The sequence below is a fragment of the Wyeomyia smithii genome, chromosome 3 (genome assembly GCF_029784165.1).
Source record: "Wyeomyia smithii strain HCP4-BCI-WySm-NY-G18 chromosome 3, ASM2978416v1, whole genome shotgun sequence".
NCBI lineage: Eukaryota > Metazoa > Arthropoda > Insecta > Diptera > Culicidae > Wyeomyia > Wyeomyia smithii.
The window spans coordinates 254,547,340-254,568,979 of NC_073696.1; the positions used below are offsets into that span (position 1 = coordinate 254,547,340).

At 39.7% G+C, this 21,640-nt stretch overlaps 1 protein-coding gene across 1 annotated transcript in view; it reads left to right on the forward strand.

Annotated features, from left to right (window-relative positions):
- The window catches only part of LOC129729790 (adenylate cyclase type 6), a 358,700-nt gene that overhangs the window by 309,921 nt on the left and 27,139 nt on the right, over positions 1-21,640 (forward strand). The window contains exon 8 of the mRNA XM_055688611.1: positions 8,498-8,860. Coding sequence (XP_055544586.1) covers positions 8,498-8,860 — 363 coding nt within the window. The remainder of the gene's footprint in view (positions 1-8,497; positions 8,861-21,640) is intronic.

Consider the following 21,640-nt stretch of genomic DNA (forward strand, 5'->3'; position numbering starts at 1 on the left):
AACTTTTCAGGGTTGAATCTAGGACAGGACGTTACGAAAAATAAACGAAACTTGGGATTTTCGTTAAAGTGATAGGCGTCTCTGACCTTTTAAAATCAATTCAAGATTTTATTAGCAACCATTGCACTGGTAAACACAGGTTTTTCCGTAAAGCTCAAACTGGAAAAAATGAAAGATTATAGCTTTTAAACCATTCCTGTGAATTTTGGTGCCCCTAGCAAAGACAAATTTTTCAGAGACTTGAATAAGTTTTCTCGTAAGCCGTAGAAGTGATGAATCAGGCGAGCGCACTTACTGTGCGGCATTTTGATGCCTACACTAGGGACTTCAAAATTCACAGGAATGGCTGAAAAGCTATAATCTATTTTAGGGCAACTATTTTGAGCTTTAGGGCCAAGCATTTCAAAAGTACTGCCTTTTTTGCAATGTTTAATCAGAATATTGTTGCTGTGTGTTTTCGATAGCTACCCGCACTAGCAGAACGTATTGGCAACGAAACGATGAATGTTCTGCGTGTGTCGATTCGGCATTATTTTGAGACGAGTGTAGAAGAAACAAGAAGTTTTTTTTGTATAGACATTTAGTGCGTTTTGGTAACAGCCCTTATACACCCGAGATATTTTTCCCCTTCTTGTATAGGCTGTGGGAAAAATTATCGTAAGGAGTAAAATACAGACTGCTCGGCACGTTACAGACAACCTAAGTGCAAAAAATACAAGTCGAAATCACACTCTCCGTCCTTGAATTTTTTACTGGGAAGCGGAATAATGAATTAGACGTTCAAAGAGTGAGAAAAAAGACACAACTACGTGAGCTCGGTCGGAAAGGGCTAGGGCAGTAGTATGAAAAGCATTGAACAGAAGCCTCAATTAAAATTTCATCCTATTTTCAAACATTCGTTAATACTAAGATCGAATTTTCTTTTTTGTGTTGTGAAAACTGTACGTTGAGAATTTATAACCTTATAATGTTATAACAAATATTCAAAATTTTTTCATTTTTCGCAAACTCCTGAAATACTCACGAAGAGGTCTAACGCCACAACCAGACGGCGTCGCGTAAGTGATGGAATGATGGAATGTGAAAAAGAGGAGGGACTGCGTTGCAAACTGTTTGTGGATATACAGACGAATGTTGTGCGCGAAGTACATTTGTTATTCGTCGACTGTATAGCCGTTAGGGATTACTCGAGGGAGTACTCGAATACTTTTGCACAAAACAATACCAAGTATCGTGGTATCGGTATAGAAAGTATCGATGCCAAAATACTCAATGCTTTTGGCCGAAGCATCGCCTATCCCCAATAGAAGGCATCGGCGGTATCGGTATCGTTTCAAAGTATCGTTTGCAAAGTATCGGTACCGCTACTGATCGCCAGTAACGAGTATCGATGCCGAAATACTCAATACTTCGGCTCCATGTATCGATACCGTTGGTATCGATACAAGTATCGCCCATCCCTAATAACCGTTATTAAGAAGGCAACGAATACAAGCGGGGAAGCAACCAAGTTCAGACAAGGCCTGTACATAGTCGAAAAAACGCACCAGTGTTCGCCAAAAATTTGTTTTGAGTAGGATTTTCTTGAAACGAGCAAGTATTTTTTGTCGAATTCGTCCACTTTCTTCTTCCTTATATCTTCCAGAACATCAAACCGTGATTTGGCAACGTAGAACTTCAGCCATCGTATCTGCTTAGCGTCTGCCTTGATGTAGGTTTCGTCATCTATAACCACACGCAACGGTTTCGTTAACTACTCTCGATACAGCTTTCTTGCGTGAGATTTGGCCGATTATGTGTCTTCCGGACCATGAATACACGAAACCCAGCTCGTTTCATCGTTTGCTGAACGAACCAGGCGGAACGCTTTGCCTTTAGAGCCACGTCGCGAATCGAAAGGTTCGGATTACGCTTGAAATAATCCACCATCTTCTGAACCTTCACAGGGTCAGCTGTCTTCGATTTTCTTCTACTTCCAACCCGCCGCTCGGCCGTCTGGGACTCCCTAAATCATTTTACCGTCCGAGACACAGTTGCATGCATGAGTCCCAGTTGGTTTCCAATACATTTCATTGTCGCAGTCGAATTTTCCATGACGGCGCGCAAAATTCTCTGGTGATTTTCTTTTTATTTCGATTGTTATGAAATTTTGCACATGTTATACCCAGCTTTTCATCGTTCTTAACCCACGAACAAAAAAGTTACACATGGATGGAAATGCTTAAGATGAATTTTTTCGAACTAATTTCTATTTTAACAATGACTTTTTACCTCTCTCGTCTGGATGCGGTATATTTTTCCAAGTCTGTATCGTATTTTTCAGTTCGCATATTTTTCGCTGTCCTTGCGGCATACACTGTCTGCCTAAGTGAACACCAGAAAATGAAATTGTTTCAAAAAAACCTCTACCACTATAAGCACTGTTTTTGCGAGTGGCAGAAAAATAATAACTGCTTCAATTAAATTATTTTGGGGCGCTTAAAAGTGCCATTTGTGTGTCACGATAGTGACACCGCCAAGTTTGTTTAATTCATCGTCATTACGAATTATCATTTTCCGATGACACGGGACGAAGTCCAGTAGTAATGCTGTGCCCCAATTTGGTATCGCATAGTCGAAAAGAAACCTTTTTGGAATTGGAATTCCATACCTGGCATAGAGTTGAAAGGTAACGTCCGAAGAAGCAAACGGGAGGGCTTCACACTGACAAAGCAGTTGAGGTGACGTTTCAAATGCGAAGTTGCAGAAGCGGCGGTTATCGTATGAGACAATACCGATGTTCTTTAGGTGATAAATCCCATGTAGAAAATTAGTTCACTGCGCTTGTGACCGGTAAGCTACTTGGTTATAGCAGTGTTTGTAGATATAAACTGTTTAGCTTGTCTACATCCCTGTGTATTGTTTCATTGGTTAGGCCATTGGGATAGTTTCCTCAACACATGGCCCGTAAACTCTGGAGCTGTTTTTTTCCTCATCTATAGTTTATTTGACACGGCACAAATACAATTCAATGTTTAACGGCGCCAATTATATCTGGTAGCTTACTTTCTAAAGTATCTTAATAACTAAAAGCAAATTTTTTATCCTCGCTGCCGACTACGAGCTGAAACTAAATCTAACTTAAGCTAGAATGTTTTGCATGAAAGGCACTGATTTGTTGTTTGATGGTTTTCCATCGCCATAGGTAAGCAGCATATTGAATATGTTCCGCTGCTGGGCCAAGATATTACGGACTGGCATATTGGGTTGTCTCCCTCGGGGCCTGAGAGTATCGTGCGGGTCTAGTTGCTGTTTCCGGATCCGGGGTCTTAACGTGTTCTTGTCGTTTGGTTGGATGTAGGCGGAAGGGGATAGGACTAAACTGGGGCGTGGATGGATTTCAGGAAAACGTATATAAGGGACATGTAGGATAGGTCACGGCTCGCCAAGACATCACGAACAGGAACAACCGGCTGCCTACCTTCGGCCTGCAGGGAAGCTACTAATCTAGACCTGGCGTCACGGTGTACAGGGCATGACCAAACAACGTGCTCTATGTCGTGATAACCTTCACCACAGGCACAGATACCACTCTCCCCGAGCCCAACACGACGGAGATGCGCGTCAAATCTATAGTGATTGGACATAAGCCGGGACATCACGCAAATGAAATCCCGACCTACATCCAACCCCTTGAACCACGGGTTCGTCGATACCTTGGGGATTATGGAATGTAACCACCTTCCCAGTTCCCCCTTGGTCCGAGAATTTTGCCAACTGATGATCGTATTCTGACGTACAAATGCGAAAAATTCATTAAAGGCAATTGGTCTTTCATAAATATCACCGTTTGTTGCGCCCACCTTAGCCAAAAAGTCCGCTTTCTCATTACCCGGTATCGAGCAGTGAGAAGGGACCCACGCTAAGGTAATCTGAGTAGATTTTTCGGATAAAGCACTCCTCTGGAGCTGTTGTTAAATACTATTTTAGAACTATCTGTATAAGAACAGATTAAGCCAGATCGAAGTACAGGACCATCCCTGCTTCACATATGGCGATTGGTTTTAATCACCTTCAGAGTTTTTGCGTCACGTAACGCTGATCTTACCTGTACCGACCCCCCCCCCCCCCTATGTAACAAAACGTAACGCACAAGGACCCCCCCTATCTGCATTACGTTATTTATGGATGCCACCAGAGCCCCCGTGGTTCTGTGGTTAGCGATGTCGGTCGACTAGCTCTCCCAAACGGTTGTGATATCGGGTTCGATTCCCGATCGAGTCGAGGATCTTTTCGAGCTGGAAATTTTCTCGACTCAGCACTGGGGCACGGTGTATCGTTGTACTTATCCTGCACATGCAAAATGTGCCAAAAACAATATCGATAACGAATTCTCTCAACTAATTTAGTTGATCAAGACCGCTATTAGCCCCAAGGCTAAGCGTGCGATATTGTTTTTTTTTTACCAGAGCACATTCTGAACTCAGCTCTAAAGCGCCTTCAATATCAAGAAATGCGCATAGCGCCGTCTCTTGATACTATTTCACTATTTTGGGCGTAAATGTGTTGAATAGTGTTCTGCTTTGCTTTAGTATGAAAGTCTAACTTTACGTCAGTTATCTGGAATATAGCCTAGGTTGAAGCTTGAACGGAAAAGTTGTCTCAGTTCGGACATTATGATCTTATCTGATTTTGGTATGAAGATTCATAGATTCAAAGGAGCTAAATGCCCAATTAATTGAAGCTTTCGCGTACTACCTTCGAGAAAGCAGAATTGAGTCGATGGGTGTTGTCTCGGGTGTTGTCCACGGAATCTGCTGCTCTGACGATCGTTGTTCGGTTATACATGTGGACCCAGGAAAGTGCGTGTTCATGAGAACCTGCAGTGATTCGCTAGGAGTGACGGTGAGACTGCCGTGCGTGCTAGCAGTCCGGTAGTCACATTGAGAACGTATTGGCAACAGAGCATAACAAAAAGAAACGAAAAATGTACTCCGTGTCGATTCGGCATTATTTGAAGGTTGTCGGATTGCGAATGTAGAAGTGAGAAGAAGCTATTTTTTTAAACAAACGTTCGTATCCGCACTACACAAACAGCGAGTTGCGGTAACAGCCCCAATCCACCGGAACCATTTTCCCTCTCTTTTTTCTTTTGCCTATGATGGATGTCGTGTGACGGCTGTTAAAAAAGGCTGTGGGAAGAAGAAGCGTAAGGACTGTTCGGCACCTTACCGACAGCCTTCGTGCAAAGAAAAGCAAACTCGGCAATAGAGCGACTGTGCACTGAATGATGCGTACCGAATGTTATATACAACCATACATGCCATCGTCGGCATGGGAATAAGGTGAACAGCAATGAAAAAAAACTTCATGTATGGGAAACTAGACGGCAACGTTATAGTGGCAATATATTTTATCTGTCGGCTGCCATCGCTTAGTACATTTTCCCCCTACGCAGAACTTGATCCTACAAATTTTTTTAGCCTTGCGTAGCTCAGCGTTATACTTGGTGAGTGACGCTCTGTAATAATCCTAGTTGGATGTGCTTTTAGCCCTGTTGAGTAAGCGCCTGGCCTCAAGGTGGAGGTTATTGAGCGTTTCGTTTCACCATTGCACGCTTCGACACACAAAACTTTCCTTCAGGGGACAGTTGGCCATGCAGGCATCAGTGATCCAGCATTTATGATCACGTGCAGAAATGTTCAATGAGCAGGGAGACCGGGAGTTGATTAAGTGTTCCTTAACGGAGACCAGTTAGTCTTTTTCGGGTTTCTGAATTTTCGCTTTTTGGAGGATTTGCTTCGATGTCAAAAATAGTGTGCCGGTGATCTGATAAGCTTGGTTCATTAGAGACATTTTAGCATTTTAGTGGACGCAAGGTTAATTTCCTGAATGAAAGAAATCGATCGAAAACTGACTGAGTTTTGGGCATTTGAAAGTGGAAGATTTTCGTAACGTTCTGGGTGTTTTGGTATTTGTATATGCACCCCTTAGTTGCCGTAAGACGTAATTCTGCATCAAAACTGATAGGACAATTTAATCACCGAAAATATACACCGCGTCTCGTATAGTCACTGTTACCAAATGTGCAGATTTGTTGAGAAAAGTACAGATATTTGTTTTTTTTTTTGCACAGATTTTGTACGATAACGATTCCAAATTCTATGCTTAAAGTATAGATAGGTCGTGGTCCCCGTGGTTCTGCGAATTCTCTCAACTAATCTAGTTGATCGAGACCGCTATTGACCCCACAGGCTAGTGTGCTATTGTTTTGTAGATACAATTTTATAAATTGCTTACAATGGTAGAAGTAAACTGTGAAACATATTCAGCTTTATCATTTTACTTGACGGTTCACAAAATTGCTCGATGCCACATTAAACTGAATTTTAAGAATCGTTTAATAAGGTAAAAAGGTCACTTATCATTGAATGCCATTACAACATGGAAGTAAAACTGACGAACAAATGCGTTGTATTATTTCATGATGCCCAATTTTTACACATATCTACTCATCAAACTTCTGAGAGAAAATAAATTTATGCACTCATAAAGTGTCATCGTATGATAATTCTTTCAATCGACTGATAGATGAAGTTGATTCAAACGCTGAAAAAAATAGAATGTGTTTATTGCCGATTTTATCACTGACTGACCAAAACTGCTTGGAATTTTAATCAAACAAAAAAATGAAGCAAAAATTTTACATAAAATGTTTTTTGTGTTATTCAAAATGTAGTTTTTGTTTGAAATTATCTCTGTGTACCCATATATTTTTAAATAAGCATTATAAGTTCCTTGCTACTCGTTTTCAGACGTTTTTCATATGTTACAACCAGATGAACCTAAGGCACAATGCTTGAAATAAAGTGTATACTAGACGACAACGAACTTTTAAAAAATTACTCTCGAATCTAGCCGAATTCGCAAACCACAGAACATTCTCAGTTTATTAAGCCAAATGCGTGTGCAAAGTTTTATTCAAATCGGAGCCACTTGAAATAGGTCAATAAATAATTTGGCATGAAAACTTTCAGTGGTAGTGAATCAAAAAAACAAGGATATTTTTTAATATGAGTTTTCCGGCATCTTCAAATGAAAATTGGAGGATTTTTTCTTGAAGACATTCTTTAAGAAGTTTTAAGAAAATTTCAACCGCGATTCATGAATTGAATTAGAAACTAAACTTACGGAAATAAAGATTAGTTGCCTTGTTTACTCTGGACACTCTGTTTATTTTCACAAAAATGATGATAGAATATATCAGTGAAGTTAGAACTTTTCAAAACGCAATTTAAAAAGTAGCAAAAGTACGACTAAAATTTATCAAACGACACCAGCAGTTTGTCAGTATCAAAACTTTCTCCTGAACTGGATAACGATAAGAATGAATTAGACAAACAAATTTTCCACTTAGCAAGTACGCTAACAACTTTCCCGACACGTCTGGCACGTCTGAAAAGAAAAAGCGAAAGTACTCCTTCCCGAATTGCTCCAAGTTTGTCGACAACACTTCGAACCCTTTTGCTCCGGCGCTGTGTCGTTTGTCATAATTAATAAACTACCACAGCATGACCGGGAAATTGCGTTGCCTCATGGTGTGACGGGTGAATCCACCCCCGCTGACAGGATCGTTCAGCATCACGAGAGGAAGAAGATGGCCATCTGCCTCTTCTGGTGGCACTTTTGCTTCTAATTAGGCCCATTTATGTCGTAACTCTCACCGTTGTCGTCGTCGTTGCCCCAGACTTGTGATGACGATGCGCTTCGACCGGAAAGGGCGATACAAAAACCAAGGTGAGAAGTGAGGTCGCTGTCGTAATTTATTACCCTATATTTCCTAGAGTCGGAAACCTCTGACCGAGATCAGTTGTTGAGGCTGGTACCTACACATATCAGGGGCAGACGGATTAATGATTCGGAACAAGAGCATTAAATTCAATATCCTAGACGACACCGAATAAAGTAGAGGCTTATCGTTTTAATTCGACACCAAGTTTTTTCGGAGTTGTTTACCCCAATGCAACCTGAAAACTCCAAACTGTCTCCCATAAAACTGATTTCATGACTTAACAGTCGGTATAAAATTCATCATTAATTCAAAGTTGACTAAACTTTATATAGTTGAAGCGGCACGAATCACATCTTAACTGCTTTAAACAGGATTTAATGCCAATGAAATTTCATGCCAAAATTTGTGAGTTTGTTGACATCGATTATTCAAGCAATGAAACTTTTCCTGAATTTCCACTGCTACCTGACTGGATTATGAGAAGATGTTAGCAACGAATGGGTAAATGGGCGTAAAATCCCTCATTACACGGCTCGACCGTGAGCTTCGACATTGTGTTGCTGGTTTAAAAAAAAGCCGCAAAACGATGTTGAACGACTCTCGGAAGTGTCGTTATTCGAACAACCGTAACGATTCTACCGCTCCAAACAGCCTCTAATCCCTTCAGATTTAGCGACGTTCATTGACTTTTATCGCACATTTTATGTTCTCCGTGTGCCTTTTCAGTCCCCCTGCTGACGATGGTGATATCGATGGCCTAACCGGCAACGAAAACGGTAACGATGGCAACCTCACCGGGCGACCGAGGTTTTCCACCTTGCCGACCGAAGTAACAACAATGGAGCCGAAGAATGGAACCGACGATGGCGACGAGAACCAAAGCCTATGCAGTCGGGATTATTTTACCCTGCTGAAGAACAACATGACCCAGCTGATCCTGATAGGAGTCTGTGCTACGGTTTACGCACTGCTGCTGATGTGTCTCTACAAGCAACGAATCAACGAAATTTACCTGTTTCAGGTGTCGTACGTCGTCATGGCGACCCTGCTGGCGCTGGACGTCTGCTTCAGCTTTACCACTTCGGCCAAGTATGTAAACTAAATTTATGAGTATATTTCTAGCTTAAATTTCGTTTTCAGGCTTTGAAACAGTGGTAAACATTTAAATTGAATGTTTAGTTTCACTGTATTTCGTTTACAATTTTAAAATAATTTTTTCGTGAAATAGGGGAACTGCTCCATTATTCGTCTCAGCCCGTATATTCATCTCATTCAACATGTAAACACAACTGAAAACAGGAAAAAATACGCATATTTTCTTCTTAGACCAATCTGCTAATCCATGGAATGGATTCTTCTTAGTTCACTTTAGATTCCTCATAGAGCATAATCCTCAAAAACTCACTTAAAAGCACTAAAGTTGATATCATTGTCGAAAATTCTATTAATTCAATCACCTAGCTCAGAAAATAAAATCCGCGCATCGTTCTATACGGCTACAACGGGACTCGTTCAGCAGCCAATCAAAGTTTTTTTCATCACCCGCGGACCTTTTTTTTACTTTAATCATTGAACAAAATCACTCACTACACTAGGAATACTTTAATCTTTGAAATGTTCACCTCAAATTTCCAATAACAAGCTTGAATTAGCAGAAATATATGAGATGAATTTCTACAATTCCTAAATTTCAACTGTATGTATTTTCATTTGTTTTCACTTCGTTGAAGAAAATCAAAAGTTGCCAAATCAGTTTCTGTTAATGAAAAAAAATCACACTGAAAATGTTGAATTATTCCGACATAATTGACATAAATTTACAGCACTATAATGGTAACCTAGGTTACCAATTTTGCACATAAACAACTGCAGCGGATATCTAGGTAACCTTCTACGACGGATTGCGGATAAGTTCATTCATGAAAGTGTGATTCATTCATGATTAATAGTGTGATGAAAATGGGGGCGACGTGAAATGAATCATTGAGCAGTGATTCAAGTTTTAAGATGGATTTGGTAGCGTTGTGAGAAATGGTTTGTTTAACAAAATTCAGGATAAACCTAGCTAATTCAACTAAATATACAATGCTAAACGATTCCATAAGAGCACGTAAGCATATTTAGTTTATTTGTTCAATAATTTCGTGAAAATTTGGTATTAATCCGTGCGTGCTTCGTGAATATCGGCTTAATGAGATGAATAATGGAGCAGTTCCCCTACTTCCTAAAGCTGCTCATGTTTTGTTTCTGTTAGAATTTTGTTTCTACGATTTCCACATTTTCAGTAATTTGGAGATTTTTGGAGTTAGGGTTTCTATTAGATGAATGAATTAAGGAATTATATTGATCATGATTTAATTAAATTTATTTGGTTTTTTTTTCTTCTTAGTTTTCTAAAATTTTCCCAAGTAATAGTTCTATTTATGCTTGGTTTTGTTTTATTCCCCAAGAGATTCTATTACCGCGATAACTATACTCTGAGCAATTCTCGCTGAAACCGTTCCACTGGTGACATGAGGTCTTTGAAAAAGGATATTTTTATGTCTAGATGATTAAAAGTAGCGGAAAAATGAGCAAACCACTTTGGATAGTTCACATTGATGGACCCCTCGGGCACAATTCGGTTAAACGGTTTTTACAAAAATTGATTTTTGAGCAGTTCTTGACCTTTTAATTGATTTATTTCTCTTAAATTTGTCATTGAACCCCCTGCAACCAACACATCGTTTTCGAGAGGAATGATAGAGCTTTCATTTGAAGTAGAAAAAAATTGGCCGCCATCTTGGATTTCATAAGAAAAACGTATTTTTGAGCAAGTTCGCAACCACCGATTTTGAATTCGACATCACCATTGAAAAGCTGAGAAAAAATGCTTTAAGATACATTCAAAATATTAGGTAAGCATTGAGGTTATCTTGTCATTCTGGTCACTTTTCAAAATCGAGCTTCAAACAGTTCAACGCATGACTCGCGTCCAATATCAAATCAATGCAATATACTGAGCCTGTGATGTGCGTATGATGTGGACAATCAGTATTCCTAGTTCACAGGTAGTAAGTGCACCCACGCACCGTAATTTTTGAAGAGCCTTTAACCAATCGGCTGAATTTCGTTAGGTAGCAAACGTACCCTTTTCGTCGATAAGAATTTGCTAGGGATCAAGAAAGTGATGATTCTATTTTTACTTTTATTACGCTGGCATACGCAAATCTTCTCCAGATTACTCGGGATATACTTGATTCATACTATACTTTGGTATACCATACCTCAATTTGTTGATAGTAGTTTAATGCATGAAAACAACAGTATATAACAGTAGCGAAAACAACATCTAACATTAATTTAAATTTTTTTTTAATTACTAAACACGCGAAAACTGTCCTCCGTACATGGAACCAAACTTTGTTCTAGCAAAAAATTGTAGAGAAGCTTTAACACAAATTACGTTACACTCAAGGAGGAGCGAGGGAGTGAAGAAATAAACAATATGAATGCAGTAAAAGGGATCAAAGGTACGATTTTTTGCTTTACGTAATTTGTAAAAAGACCCAAAGTCACACAGGCATTGGGCCATCCACATTCCACGTGGACAGCTGTGTGATGTCCACGGTCCATACAAAATTTTGAGAATTTATATGAGTGGTTGTGGGGGATGGGAAGGGGGGGGGGGTACAAAATCCTTAAAAATATGGCCACGTGGAACATGGATGGTCCCTAATATATACTACATACAGACACACACCACAGGCTCAGCATGATTTGATATTGGCCGCACGTCATGCGTTGTACTGTTTGAAGGTCGATTTTGAAAAGTGACCAGAATGACAAGGTTAACTCAATGCTTACCTAATGTTTTGGATGTATCTTAAAGCATTTTTTCTCTGCTTTCCAATGGTGAGTTCAAATTCAAAATCGGTGGTTGATGGCGGCGAGATCCAAGATGGCTGCCAATTTTTTTCTACTTCAAATGAAAGCTCTATCATTCCTCTTGAAAACGATGTGTTGGTTGCATGGGGTTCAATAACAAATTCAAGAGAAATAAATCAATAAAAAGGTCAAGAATTGCTCAAAAAGCAATTTTTGTAAAAACTGTTTAACCGATTTGTGCCCGAGGGATCCATTAATATGAACTAACCAAAGTGGTTTTCTCAGTTTTTGGCTACTTCCAATCATTTAGACATAAAAATATCCTTTTTGAAAGACCTCATGTCACTAGTGGGACGGTTTCAGCGAGAATATGGTTATATGAGAAAAAAGCTGTGAAAATTGTTTATTACACTTCATATAAAATTATGAAACGTCTCAAAAGAGATGGTTATAGTTCGAACTCAGCATTAAATTTGGTTGTTACAACAGCAACAGCAACATCTGCTACCTGTTTCCTGCCAACAGGAGAAAAACTGGATGTCTTACTTTTAAGCCGCAACACAATACAACGTATTATTTTGTTGCATGGCTGGGAGCTTCGTCAGTGCAGTTCGCCAACACTTTTGTTTCGTATCATATACGGTAAAAAATCTTTTTGCGTCTTGCGAAACTGAGAGAATGGCACAGCTTGAAATAAAGGTGGGGCCATTTACAACATAAATAGGAAACAAATGTCATGAGCAGAAAGCGAGCACGTGATTGATCAGTTTTTTTTTCTATGTGGACTCATCACTGCAACCAGAGCTTAGATCTATTATGATATTGCTTAGGTGTTTTCTGTACTCCGCACTTCAGATTATTAGCAGTAACACTATTGGAGTAAGTGATACGCTTGTCATTCATATCAGTGCTTATGTGTAATTACCTTTCCGTTTCTAGCTTACTGCTCTACTATACCGAGCCTCTGTCCATCCTAACAATATCGCCTAGTTACAATTCTGGAGAAAACTTTCTTATGTTACTCACACCAGTTTTATTATAATATGGACTTATTTTTGTTAGAAGGAGAGTCAACAGGGGTACTGTAGAATCCAGATTGAAGAAAGGGTACGTGGTGGGGAGCCTGAAAATCAACTCATGCTAAAAGTCCTTTGATAACCAAATGGCCTTAGGGAGCCTATACACCAGAGAGACGCCGAGACACTCACCGTTAAGGCAACTGTCAACATCAAAACGGGCGAGCTGTATAATTCTGCATTGCCGTTACCCGTTTTGGTGTTGACAGTTGCCTTAACGGTGAGTGTCTCTGCATCTCTCTGATGTATACTGCCGCGCATAGCAAGTCAGTCCCATTTGCATTTTCAGTAAAATTGAGTTATTACGCGTAAATGGTAGCTAACAATACATAGTTTCGTAACAATGGATGAGCTCATGAACTTTGTTATGAAAAACTGCTGGAAAACATCCAAACATATTGTCCCATCTCGTAAAAAGCAATGTTATAAAATCATATAAAAACGCGTTTTTCTCGGCTTGCTGAAAATGCAGGTGGGACTGACATGCTATTCGCGGCAGTATAGGCTCCCTAAAATGGCCTGATTCTACTAAGATTCGAACACACGACCACCCACTTACCAAAGCGGACTTTGTAACCTTGCGGCTACGGAGCTCCCCATGATCAGCTATAGTTTTTCCAATTGATTTTTAGTTTAGTTTTTTCACTGGTTTTTAACTCTGGTCAACACAAATGCGATCCCAAAGCTCAAACTGGAAAAAAAAGTAAGATTATATCTATTCAATAATTCCTATGAATTTCGGTGGCGCTATCCATTTCGTTAACGCGTCGAAGTTTCCCACCCACTCCAGCTCGAACGATAAGAACGATAACCGTGCGCCTCCTTTCACTGTAGAATAGATGGAAACGTCGAATAAACATTGCACAGCATTCTAGGGAACGAGTTTAGGGGTAAATTCGAATCTAGAGCTCGGTAAAAATATTTCAGAAAAAAAAACTTTCTTCTTTGTGTCTTACACAAGATGAGACTGTTTATATTGTGTACTCAGTAATCAGGGAAACGAAAAATTTCTATGAAATCAGATAGCTAACTTTCGTATCTTTGTAGATAGAATTCAAGATTGTTCTACAGTGTTGTTGCTTCATTAATTTTAAGCAACTCTGAAAAAGATTCTTTTCTATCTTTCAAAACAACCGATTTAGAGCTACTTTATCATTCATAAATCATGATAAGGTGACAATTTTGTTGTTATGAATTCTATGGATGAAAACGCTATGTTTAACTCAATAAGAAACAATCATTTTCTTTTATCTATTTTGTTTCACGTCGAAAACTTATATGAAAAAGACTTATAGATCGACTCAAGAAGGCTATTTTTTTCAGAAGCTCACCAAGAATATTTTTTTTACTAAAACAACATTTACTTATAGAGTATCTTATAAACTATGTGCTGCCGACTGCGAGCTAAAATTAAATCTTATTTAAACCTAACATGGTTGTTCAGCAATTTGTTGGTGGATAGGCACCTTAATGTTCTTGAAATGGCCATAATTATACAGCACGGAAGGGCATGTATTTCTCGGGCCCTGAGAGTATCGGGCAGGGTCTAGTCGTTGGTTCCGAATTCGGGCTACAAACGTGTTCGTGCCGTTTTGTTGGATGTAGGCGGAAGGGAATGGAACCAGACTGGGCATGGATGGATTTCAGGAAAAAGTATAGAAGGGACATGTAGGAACACCTAAAATATTTGTGTACTTATAGTATAATTAATATAATTGAAGCATGTATAATGTTTGCAGGATGGCAAACGCAAACATATGAAAAAAAATCACTGATCATAAAATGCATGACTTTTTTACACAGCCTCTTAGAATACAAATTCAACCTTTGTCTTTTCTATCAAACTAAACGAGTCATTCGCATTTCTAGGGGTGTTGAAATAAATTTGAAACGCTTGTATGTAAAATTGAAGCATACCCTTAGATTTTTGTAGAACATCGTTCAACACTACCTGCAAAGATAAAAAAGCCATATGCTGGTTTTCATCGAGAATTTGGATCACCCTAATTTGTTTTTTTTTATTATTTTAAAGAGATTTTAAATATTAATTCATTCATCTCTTAAGACTAGAAGATATAAAGTTACTTAATTAGAAGATGATTTTTGTTGCCTTCCCAAATTCTAATACTGCTTTTTCTTTTGCATCGTCGTTGGCTAGAATCTCTGACAGTGTTCCATTTATACCATACTTCTTCCTTTTTTCCTCCAAGCCTCGACAGTCGATCAATATGTGCTGAACTGTTAATTGCACTCCGCAGTATTGACAGGTTGGGGGTGGGGCCTTCTCGATTAGGTGGACATGAGTCGGTCGAGTGTGTCCAATTCGTAGTCGTGTGAGGGTTCGTTGTTCTGATGCACATTTGCGGTCGTTAAATTTGTAAGGTTTCGCCTTGATTTTTCGCAGTTCCGCCTGAGTACGGTGCCATGTTTGTTCCCATGTTGTCCATAATTTTGTTTTTATTCCCCGTATCACATCTACAGAGGGGACAGGTATATTTAAAACCGTGCATTTTCGTCCTTGGTTTGCTAAGAAGTCCTCATTGCCTAGTATGCCAGCATGCCCAGGTATCCAGCAGAGTGTGATTTTTCGTTTTAGTAGATCTCGTTCGATTGATTGGAGCCACGGGTGCTTTGATTTTCCACTGAGGAGTGCGTCAAGACAACTTGCTGAGTCGGTTAGTATAATTGCTTTCTCTTGTTCTTGAACCATCGTGACAGCGGTTTTTATGGCGAAAGCTTCTGCTGAGTACACGCTGCAATAATTTGGGAGGGAGAAGCATCGCTTTTCGTGAGTGACAGTTATTCCGGCGCCAACCTCGTCGCCGTCTTTAGATCCGTCAGTGTAGATTTGCTTATGATTTGGGTAATGGTTCGAGATGAGACTTTGGAACATAGGTCTCACTATCGTACTGCTTGTTCCAGCTTTGATGTTCTCCTTTAATTCGTGGCATATTTGTGGTTTGCTAGTGTACCATTCTCTGTCGGTTTTTCTTTGGACGTTGCAAATCTTTGGCAATTCTGTGTCCGTGCATTCTAGCAATATATCGTTCACTCTTCTGGTCACAAGGCAGGTCGGCGATGTTTGGGTCTTTTCTGTTAAGCGTGCCGTAAGTTGTGCTAGTCGCTGGGTGAGTAGCAGTTTAAACGGCAGGCAGCCGGCTTCAGACATGATGGATAAGACGGGGCTTGTTTTGAATGCACCTGATGCCTTCCGAACGACATCGTTGTATACAGGTGATAGTATGCGTTCCATTGCTTCAAAATTTTTCTAGTTAGTATCGCACCAAATAGCAGCTTAGATATTATTAATGCTGTGCCTACGTTTAGTAGTGTCGATCTGTTGCTCCTAATCAGGCGCGAGCCTAACATGGTCAGTATTCTCATACGTTTTGAGCAGCTTTGTTTAATTGCCTCGAAGTGTTGTAGAAAGTTGAGTTTCGAGTCAATTAGAATTCCAAGAATTTTCATTTTTCTAACAAGAGGTATCTGGACCTTATTAACTGAGATAGCTCTACCACGTTTGCGGTGTCGTTGGTTACAGATATGTAAAAGTTTCGACTTTGCAGGAGCGGTCACAAACCCTACACTGTCGGCCCATTCTGTGAAAATTTTAACAGATTTTCTAAGTAGTTGGCGCACTTGTCTGGGGTTTTTCTCCTTAACCATAAGCAAAACATCATCAGCGTATAGTAATATGTGGGTGTGTGATGGTATTATTTTAAAAATTGGGTCCATTGCCACGAGGAATAATGTGCACGATAGGATAGAGCCCTGCGGATGTTCTGCTACGCGAGTGCTCGACAATTCTCCGTTAGCGGCTACGCGGGAACTTCTGTTACTGAGGAAGCTGGAGAGGATGTTAATTATTCTACCTGTGATTTTCCATTTTTGCAGTGTTTTTGAAATAGCTGGTCTCCATGTTGTGTCATATGCCTTGGAAATATCTAGTGAGACTATTTCCGTGTGTTGATTTTCGCTGGTGTCAAGAAAGGGTTGAGCATGAGCATGAGCATGATTGAGCGCCCGCGGTTGCTACTCCGTTTTTGCCAGATCAGCTGTAATTACACAGAGAACCAACAGATGAACAGATGGAGATCTTATTCTTTATGTAAGGCAATACCAGCGCCGGCCGCATCCGAATGCAGGTCAAAGAAGGAGTTTGTATGGGAATATGTTGACGTGATACTCGCTTTATTGGAAGCCGAGAACACCTCTGCACTTCCACGAGAAATCACTTGGATTTTGGAGAAAGGGCAGGGTATACAGCAGGGTTCGTTTTGGTAAACGATTCACTAATTTCGAGTGTCGAGTTCTTTAGACTAAATGTCGCGCCTACAAGTTCATTACATCCGCCACGAAATTCATAATGTGTTCCGAACTTTTTCAGTTTGATGAAGTAACACCGCAATAATAGGCACACGCAAAGATACTGGACTTAATCGGACATCTCCTCGTAAGGTGATCCTCTCTATACCGAAAACTATTGCACGTTGTTGATTTATCTGTAGATAATACGACCTCATGGGATGTATCGACGCGGAGTCTTCAGGGGTTTGGTCAACCGGACATTTAGTTTTCTACCTTACAGATCAAGTAGCGACGTCTCTCGTATAGACTTCGTCTGTCCTAAAAGAAAAAACGCTACGATACCGCGAAAACACACCTGAAGTCACGAATATTCGGTAAAAAAAAAACAAGTGAAACTGTCGTTAATGGCCAGAGTTAAGATGAAGAAAGTATAAATGAGCGGGACAAAGTTTGCCGAATAGCTATAGCCTCTAGCAAGTTATATACGATTTCAACACGACGTACCGATATGGAAGCTATCAATCTCGTAAATACTATGCGCGCCGTACACACGGGTAACAACGAAACGTTATTTTCACGTAGACTGATGGATGGAAAATCCGAGTTTTTCGTGTAGGCAATAGGGTAGTCTGTCAATAGTCTGTTTAACCGTTAATCACAATCAATATTATCATTCATACTACGGCAACCAGCGTAAGGACAAATAAGTAGTAACAACGCGATTATCGTTTTCGTAGACGCACGAGGGAATATTCCTATTAAATTTTGAATTTGGCAACATCCATGCATCCAAAGCTCGAAACATAAAAAAAAAGCATGTAAGCATAAGTAACAATATTACATTCCTAATAAATTTGCAAAATGCCAATGTTGTCAAAATTGGTTTCATGGTTTCGAACCCGTGTCATCTTTAAAAAATTTTACCTTAATTTGCGTGGAAGCTAGAAAAAAATATTCAAAAGCTAAAGAAATCCAAAATAGAAGTAAGAGAACATATCTTACAAAATAAAACCGTCGCATTGTTTTTTTTTTGGAATTTTTAAGTATTCCAAAATCCAAATACACTTTCTTACGCGGTGCAAGTAAAATTCAGATGCAGCTCGCAACTAGAAACGAACAACTCTAGTGGAAAAGTATTACACCGAATTCTACATTAAATGACGCACGAACCCACCGCCATAGGAATCGTGAGGCATAACCGGCATTACACCTAAAACGATAAATCTGTGCGCGTGAAAAGTCGAATCATGCGAACAGCAAAAAGAAAACAGTATCACATTCTAACGAGAACGGATACAATCTAATTGCCTGTCATCTTTCTTATACAACAGCAGTTCACATAATCTGCTCAAAAACACCTGTACCAAATTCTTATGACAAAATATGAAAATTGTTCACCATTGCAGACCGTTGCGGTATCAGAATAAATCATATCAACTCCTGCCAACACTCATACTTTGATGCCACGTTTCCACTCGTTCATCAAGTGTGAAAGAGAGGAAAACAATTTAGTCGAGAATATAGCAGTGGGACAGTTAACCGTTTCCAATTGGAAAACGGTAGTACTTGTTTTTTTTTTCTACTTCGCTCGTGCATCAATGATCGGAAACTATGTAATGAGATCAGGTTTCAGTAAAATTTTAACAATGAAATACAAAATTACTCTACATGCAACCTGTTAGAATAGTTCAAGCAAATTTCTACTTATCTCTTAGTGCTATGCTTTAGCGTTATGGAGAGCAATATGCCCTCAAGCTGACACACACGAGTCTCCTCCATCTCCTTTACACGAACACGAAACTCATACACACAACGGAACGGCTTCTCTTGATTCAGCCATTACATTTTCACAAATCACAAATCTTCTAAGTAAATTTTCACTCTATATCTAACTTTTTTCGAATATATTTCACTACTGACACACGCGATAGTACAAAAAGGAAAAAATTTGCTAACTTTCATGGACACTTCTGGTTGAATAACATAGAAAAAAAGAAAATAATCGGAGCGAGTAAAAACGCGGGTTTGTTCCATTGGCTGTGTTGCCAGCTCTCTTCGCTGGTGTCAAGAAAGGGTTCTACATGAACTAAATGAGAGTCTACTCCTTTACCGGCACGGAAGGCGTGTTGACGTTCGTCTAGCCTACCAGAGGTTTCGAGTTCGGTCGTTAGTCGGCGGTTGACTATGCGTTCGAAAACTTTTCCCATACAGCTCAACAGGGTTATTGGCCGATAGTTTTCAGGTTTGCTGCGGTCCGTATCTGGTTTTGGGATTGGGATTATAATACCTGTCTTCCATTGGTCCGGGAAACTTCCACTCTGCCATATGCGGTTGTAAAGTTCTAATAGTGATACTTTTGTTGTGAATGGAAGGTTTTTGAGTAGTGGGTATCCGATATTGTCTTCGCCGGTTGATGAACCCCCTCGCCTGTCCAGCGCCCATATTAGTTCTTCGATTGAGAAATCTGCATTGTATTTTTTATGAAGATTAGCCCGTTGGTGCTTAGAAAGAAAATTTTTATCAGGAACAATTTTTTTCCGGAATTTCTTAGTGTACTTAGCGTTAGAGGACATTTTTTGGTATTCGTCTGCGAGTGCATTTGCAACAACCTGACCCTTGTTGGTCGTACCACTCGGCAGCTTAAGAGTTATTTTATTTGTGCTTCTTTTTCCCTGAAGCTGATTGATTCGGTTCCATATTTGAGCGGTTGGGCTGTTCGGATTAATACTTCGTACCAGCTCTTCCCAGCATTTTTGTTTTGCATCAGAAATTATTTTACGACACGCCGACCTCGCCACCTGAAAATCTTTTAGGGCTTTATGTTTACAAGGATCGTCGTCATCGATTCGTCGAAGCGAGCGCAAGAGTTTCCTTCTGGTTTTTATTGCATGCTCGACATCTGGGCTCCACCATACAGCAGCTTTTTGTCCGGGTTTACCACTCGATTTTGGAATGCTCATTTCTGCAGCACTTACCCAAGCAGCACTTGCAACATGTTTTCAAATGAGACTACTCAATATTTGTTGTTTTACAACTTTTTTAACGGTGCAAGAAACTTTTCCGGTTACTCTAAAGAAATATAAAAGAATTGAGCAACATTTTGTTATTTACATGTATCATTCTCGCAACTGAACACTAAAAATTGCTCAATAGTTTTCTGCAATCTATTTCCAACTGCATATTTCATGATGCTTTTAAATAACGATAATGTCACATGATGTTGCATATTGTTGCTCCACAAATGTTTCTTTCTAAGGAAAGCAAACTAGTGATGAAAATGTATAGCAACATCTTGTTGAACCATATATTTGCTAAAATTACCAAACAGTAAACAGCCATCTTTAATATAGATGAATGATAAATGATTATTGTTGGAACTATGGTTTTGTTATTCCATATTCCGCATGATTTACACTGCATATCCACTGAGCAAGGTTTTCTGAACTATCGTTTCCCAAAATATTGTTTATAATTTGGCGAGTTTGAATCCTAAAATTTCTTTTACAACACTTTATAAAAGGCGCGTGAATAATTACGAAGTAAAAACATTTTTTGCACGGTAAACTTTGAATCGCAGGTAGAATTACATACCTATCAGAAGCGTAAGGAGAGAAAAAGTTCGAAATATTTGAGATTTTTTATAATGTATGTAGTTATATGAAACATCGCGACACCATCACCGAAGAGTAATGACAGTAAAGGTAAACAAACTAACTTTATTTCTCCTCTCTTTTCTTCCCACACTGCAGCGGCTATCGATGCAGATGATGATTCACATAGCACTGTTAGTTGCATATAGGCTCCACCTCCTGCGCTTTTTCGGTTATTTACAAGTTGAATAAAAGTAACGGATGCGATTTATTACAATCTTTGAATGCTGCATTGAGAGTTGCGTTTGCTTCATTGCAACAATGCATGCTGCTTGGGTAGTATTTATTTTTTTTTGTAAATTCATCAACAGTCAGGAGTTGTCCTGGCTTAATGTACTGGGTGACAAGTTCTTCATACTTCTGCCAATTTGCCTGTTCGAAGATCCATTTTTTTCTACGTCGCGGTTCATCTGGCAAACCAGGTGTGTCTAAGAGAATGGGGTAGAGATCGCTATCTGATGAGTCGGGTGAGATTTTCCAAACGAATTTTTTGGCGATTGAGGAAGAGCAGATAGAGATGTCGAGTGCTTGTGTTTGGCCCGTGACTGGATCGATACGAGTATGTGATCCATCATTTAAAACCAGCATGTTGCGATTTACAACCGTTTCCAAAATTTGCAACCCTCTTTGCTGCGCTGTGCTTTTGGTTCGCGTAGGCCTACTCCCCCATGCGGAATGATGTGCATTATAGTCGCCTAACATGATTACTGGTTGCGGTAGTTGATCTAACAGTTTATTGAGATTTTCATTGACATCATTCTCTTTTGGCGGAAGGTACAGGGTTATAACTGTTATACTGCTAGGTAAATTGATCTTTGCTGCTACTGCTTGGAGAGGAGAGTTTATCTTGAGTCTCTCGAATGGTATCCCGGTTTTTATCGCCAGCCCGACTCCTTGCCTATCATTCGGAGAGAATGGTCCGAGCAAGAGATGATAGTTTTTGCCTAGCAAGTTTGACGGTGTTTTGT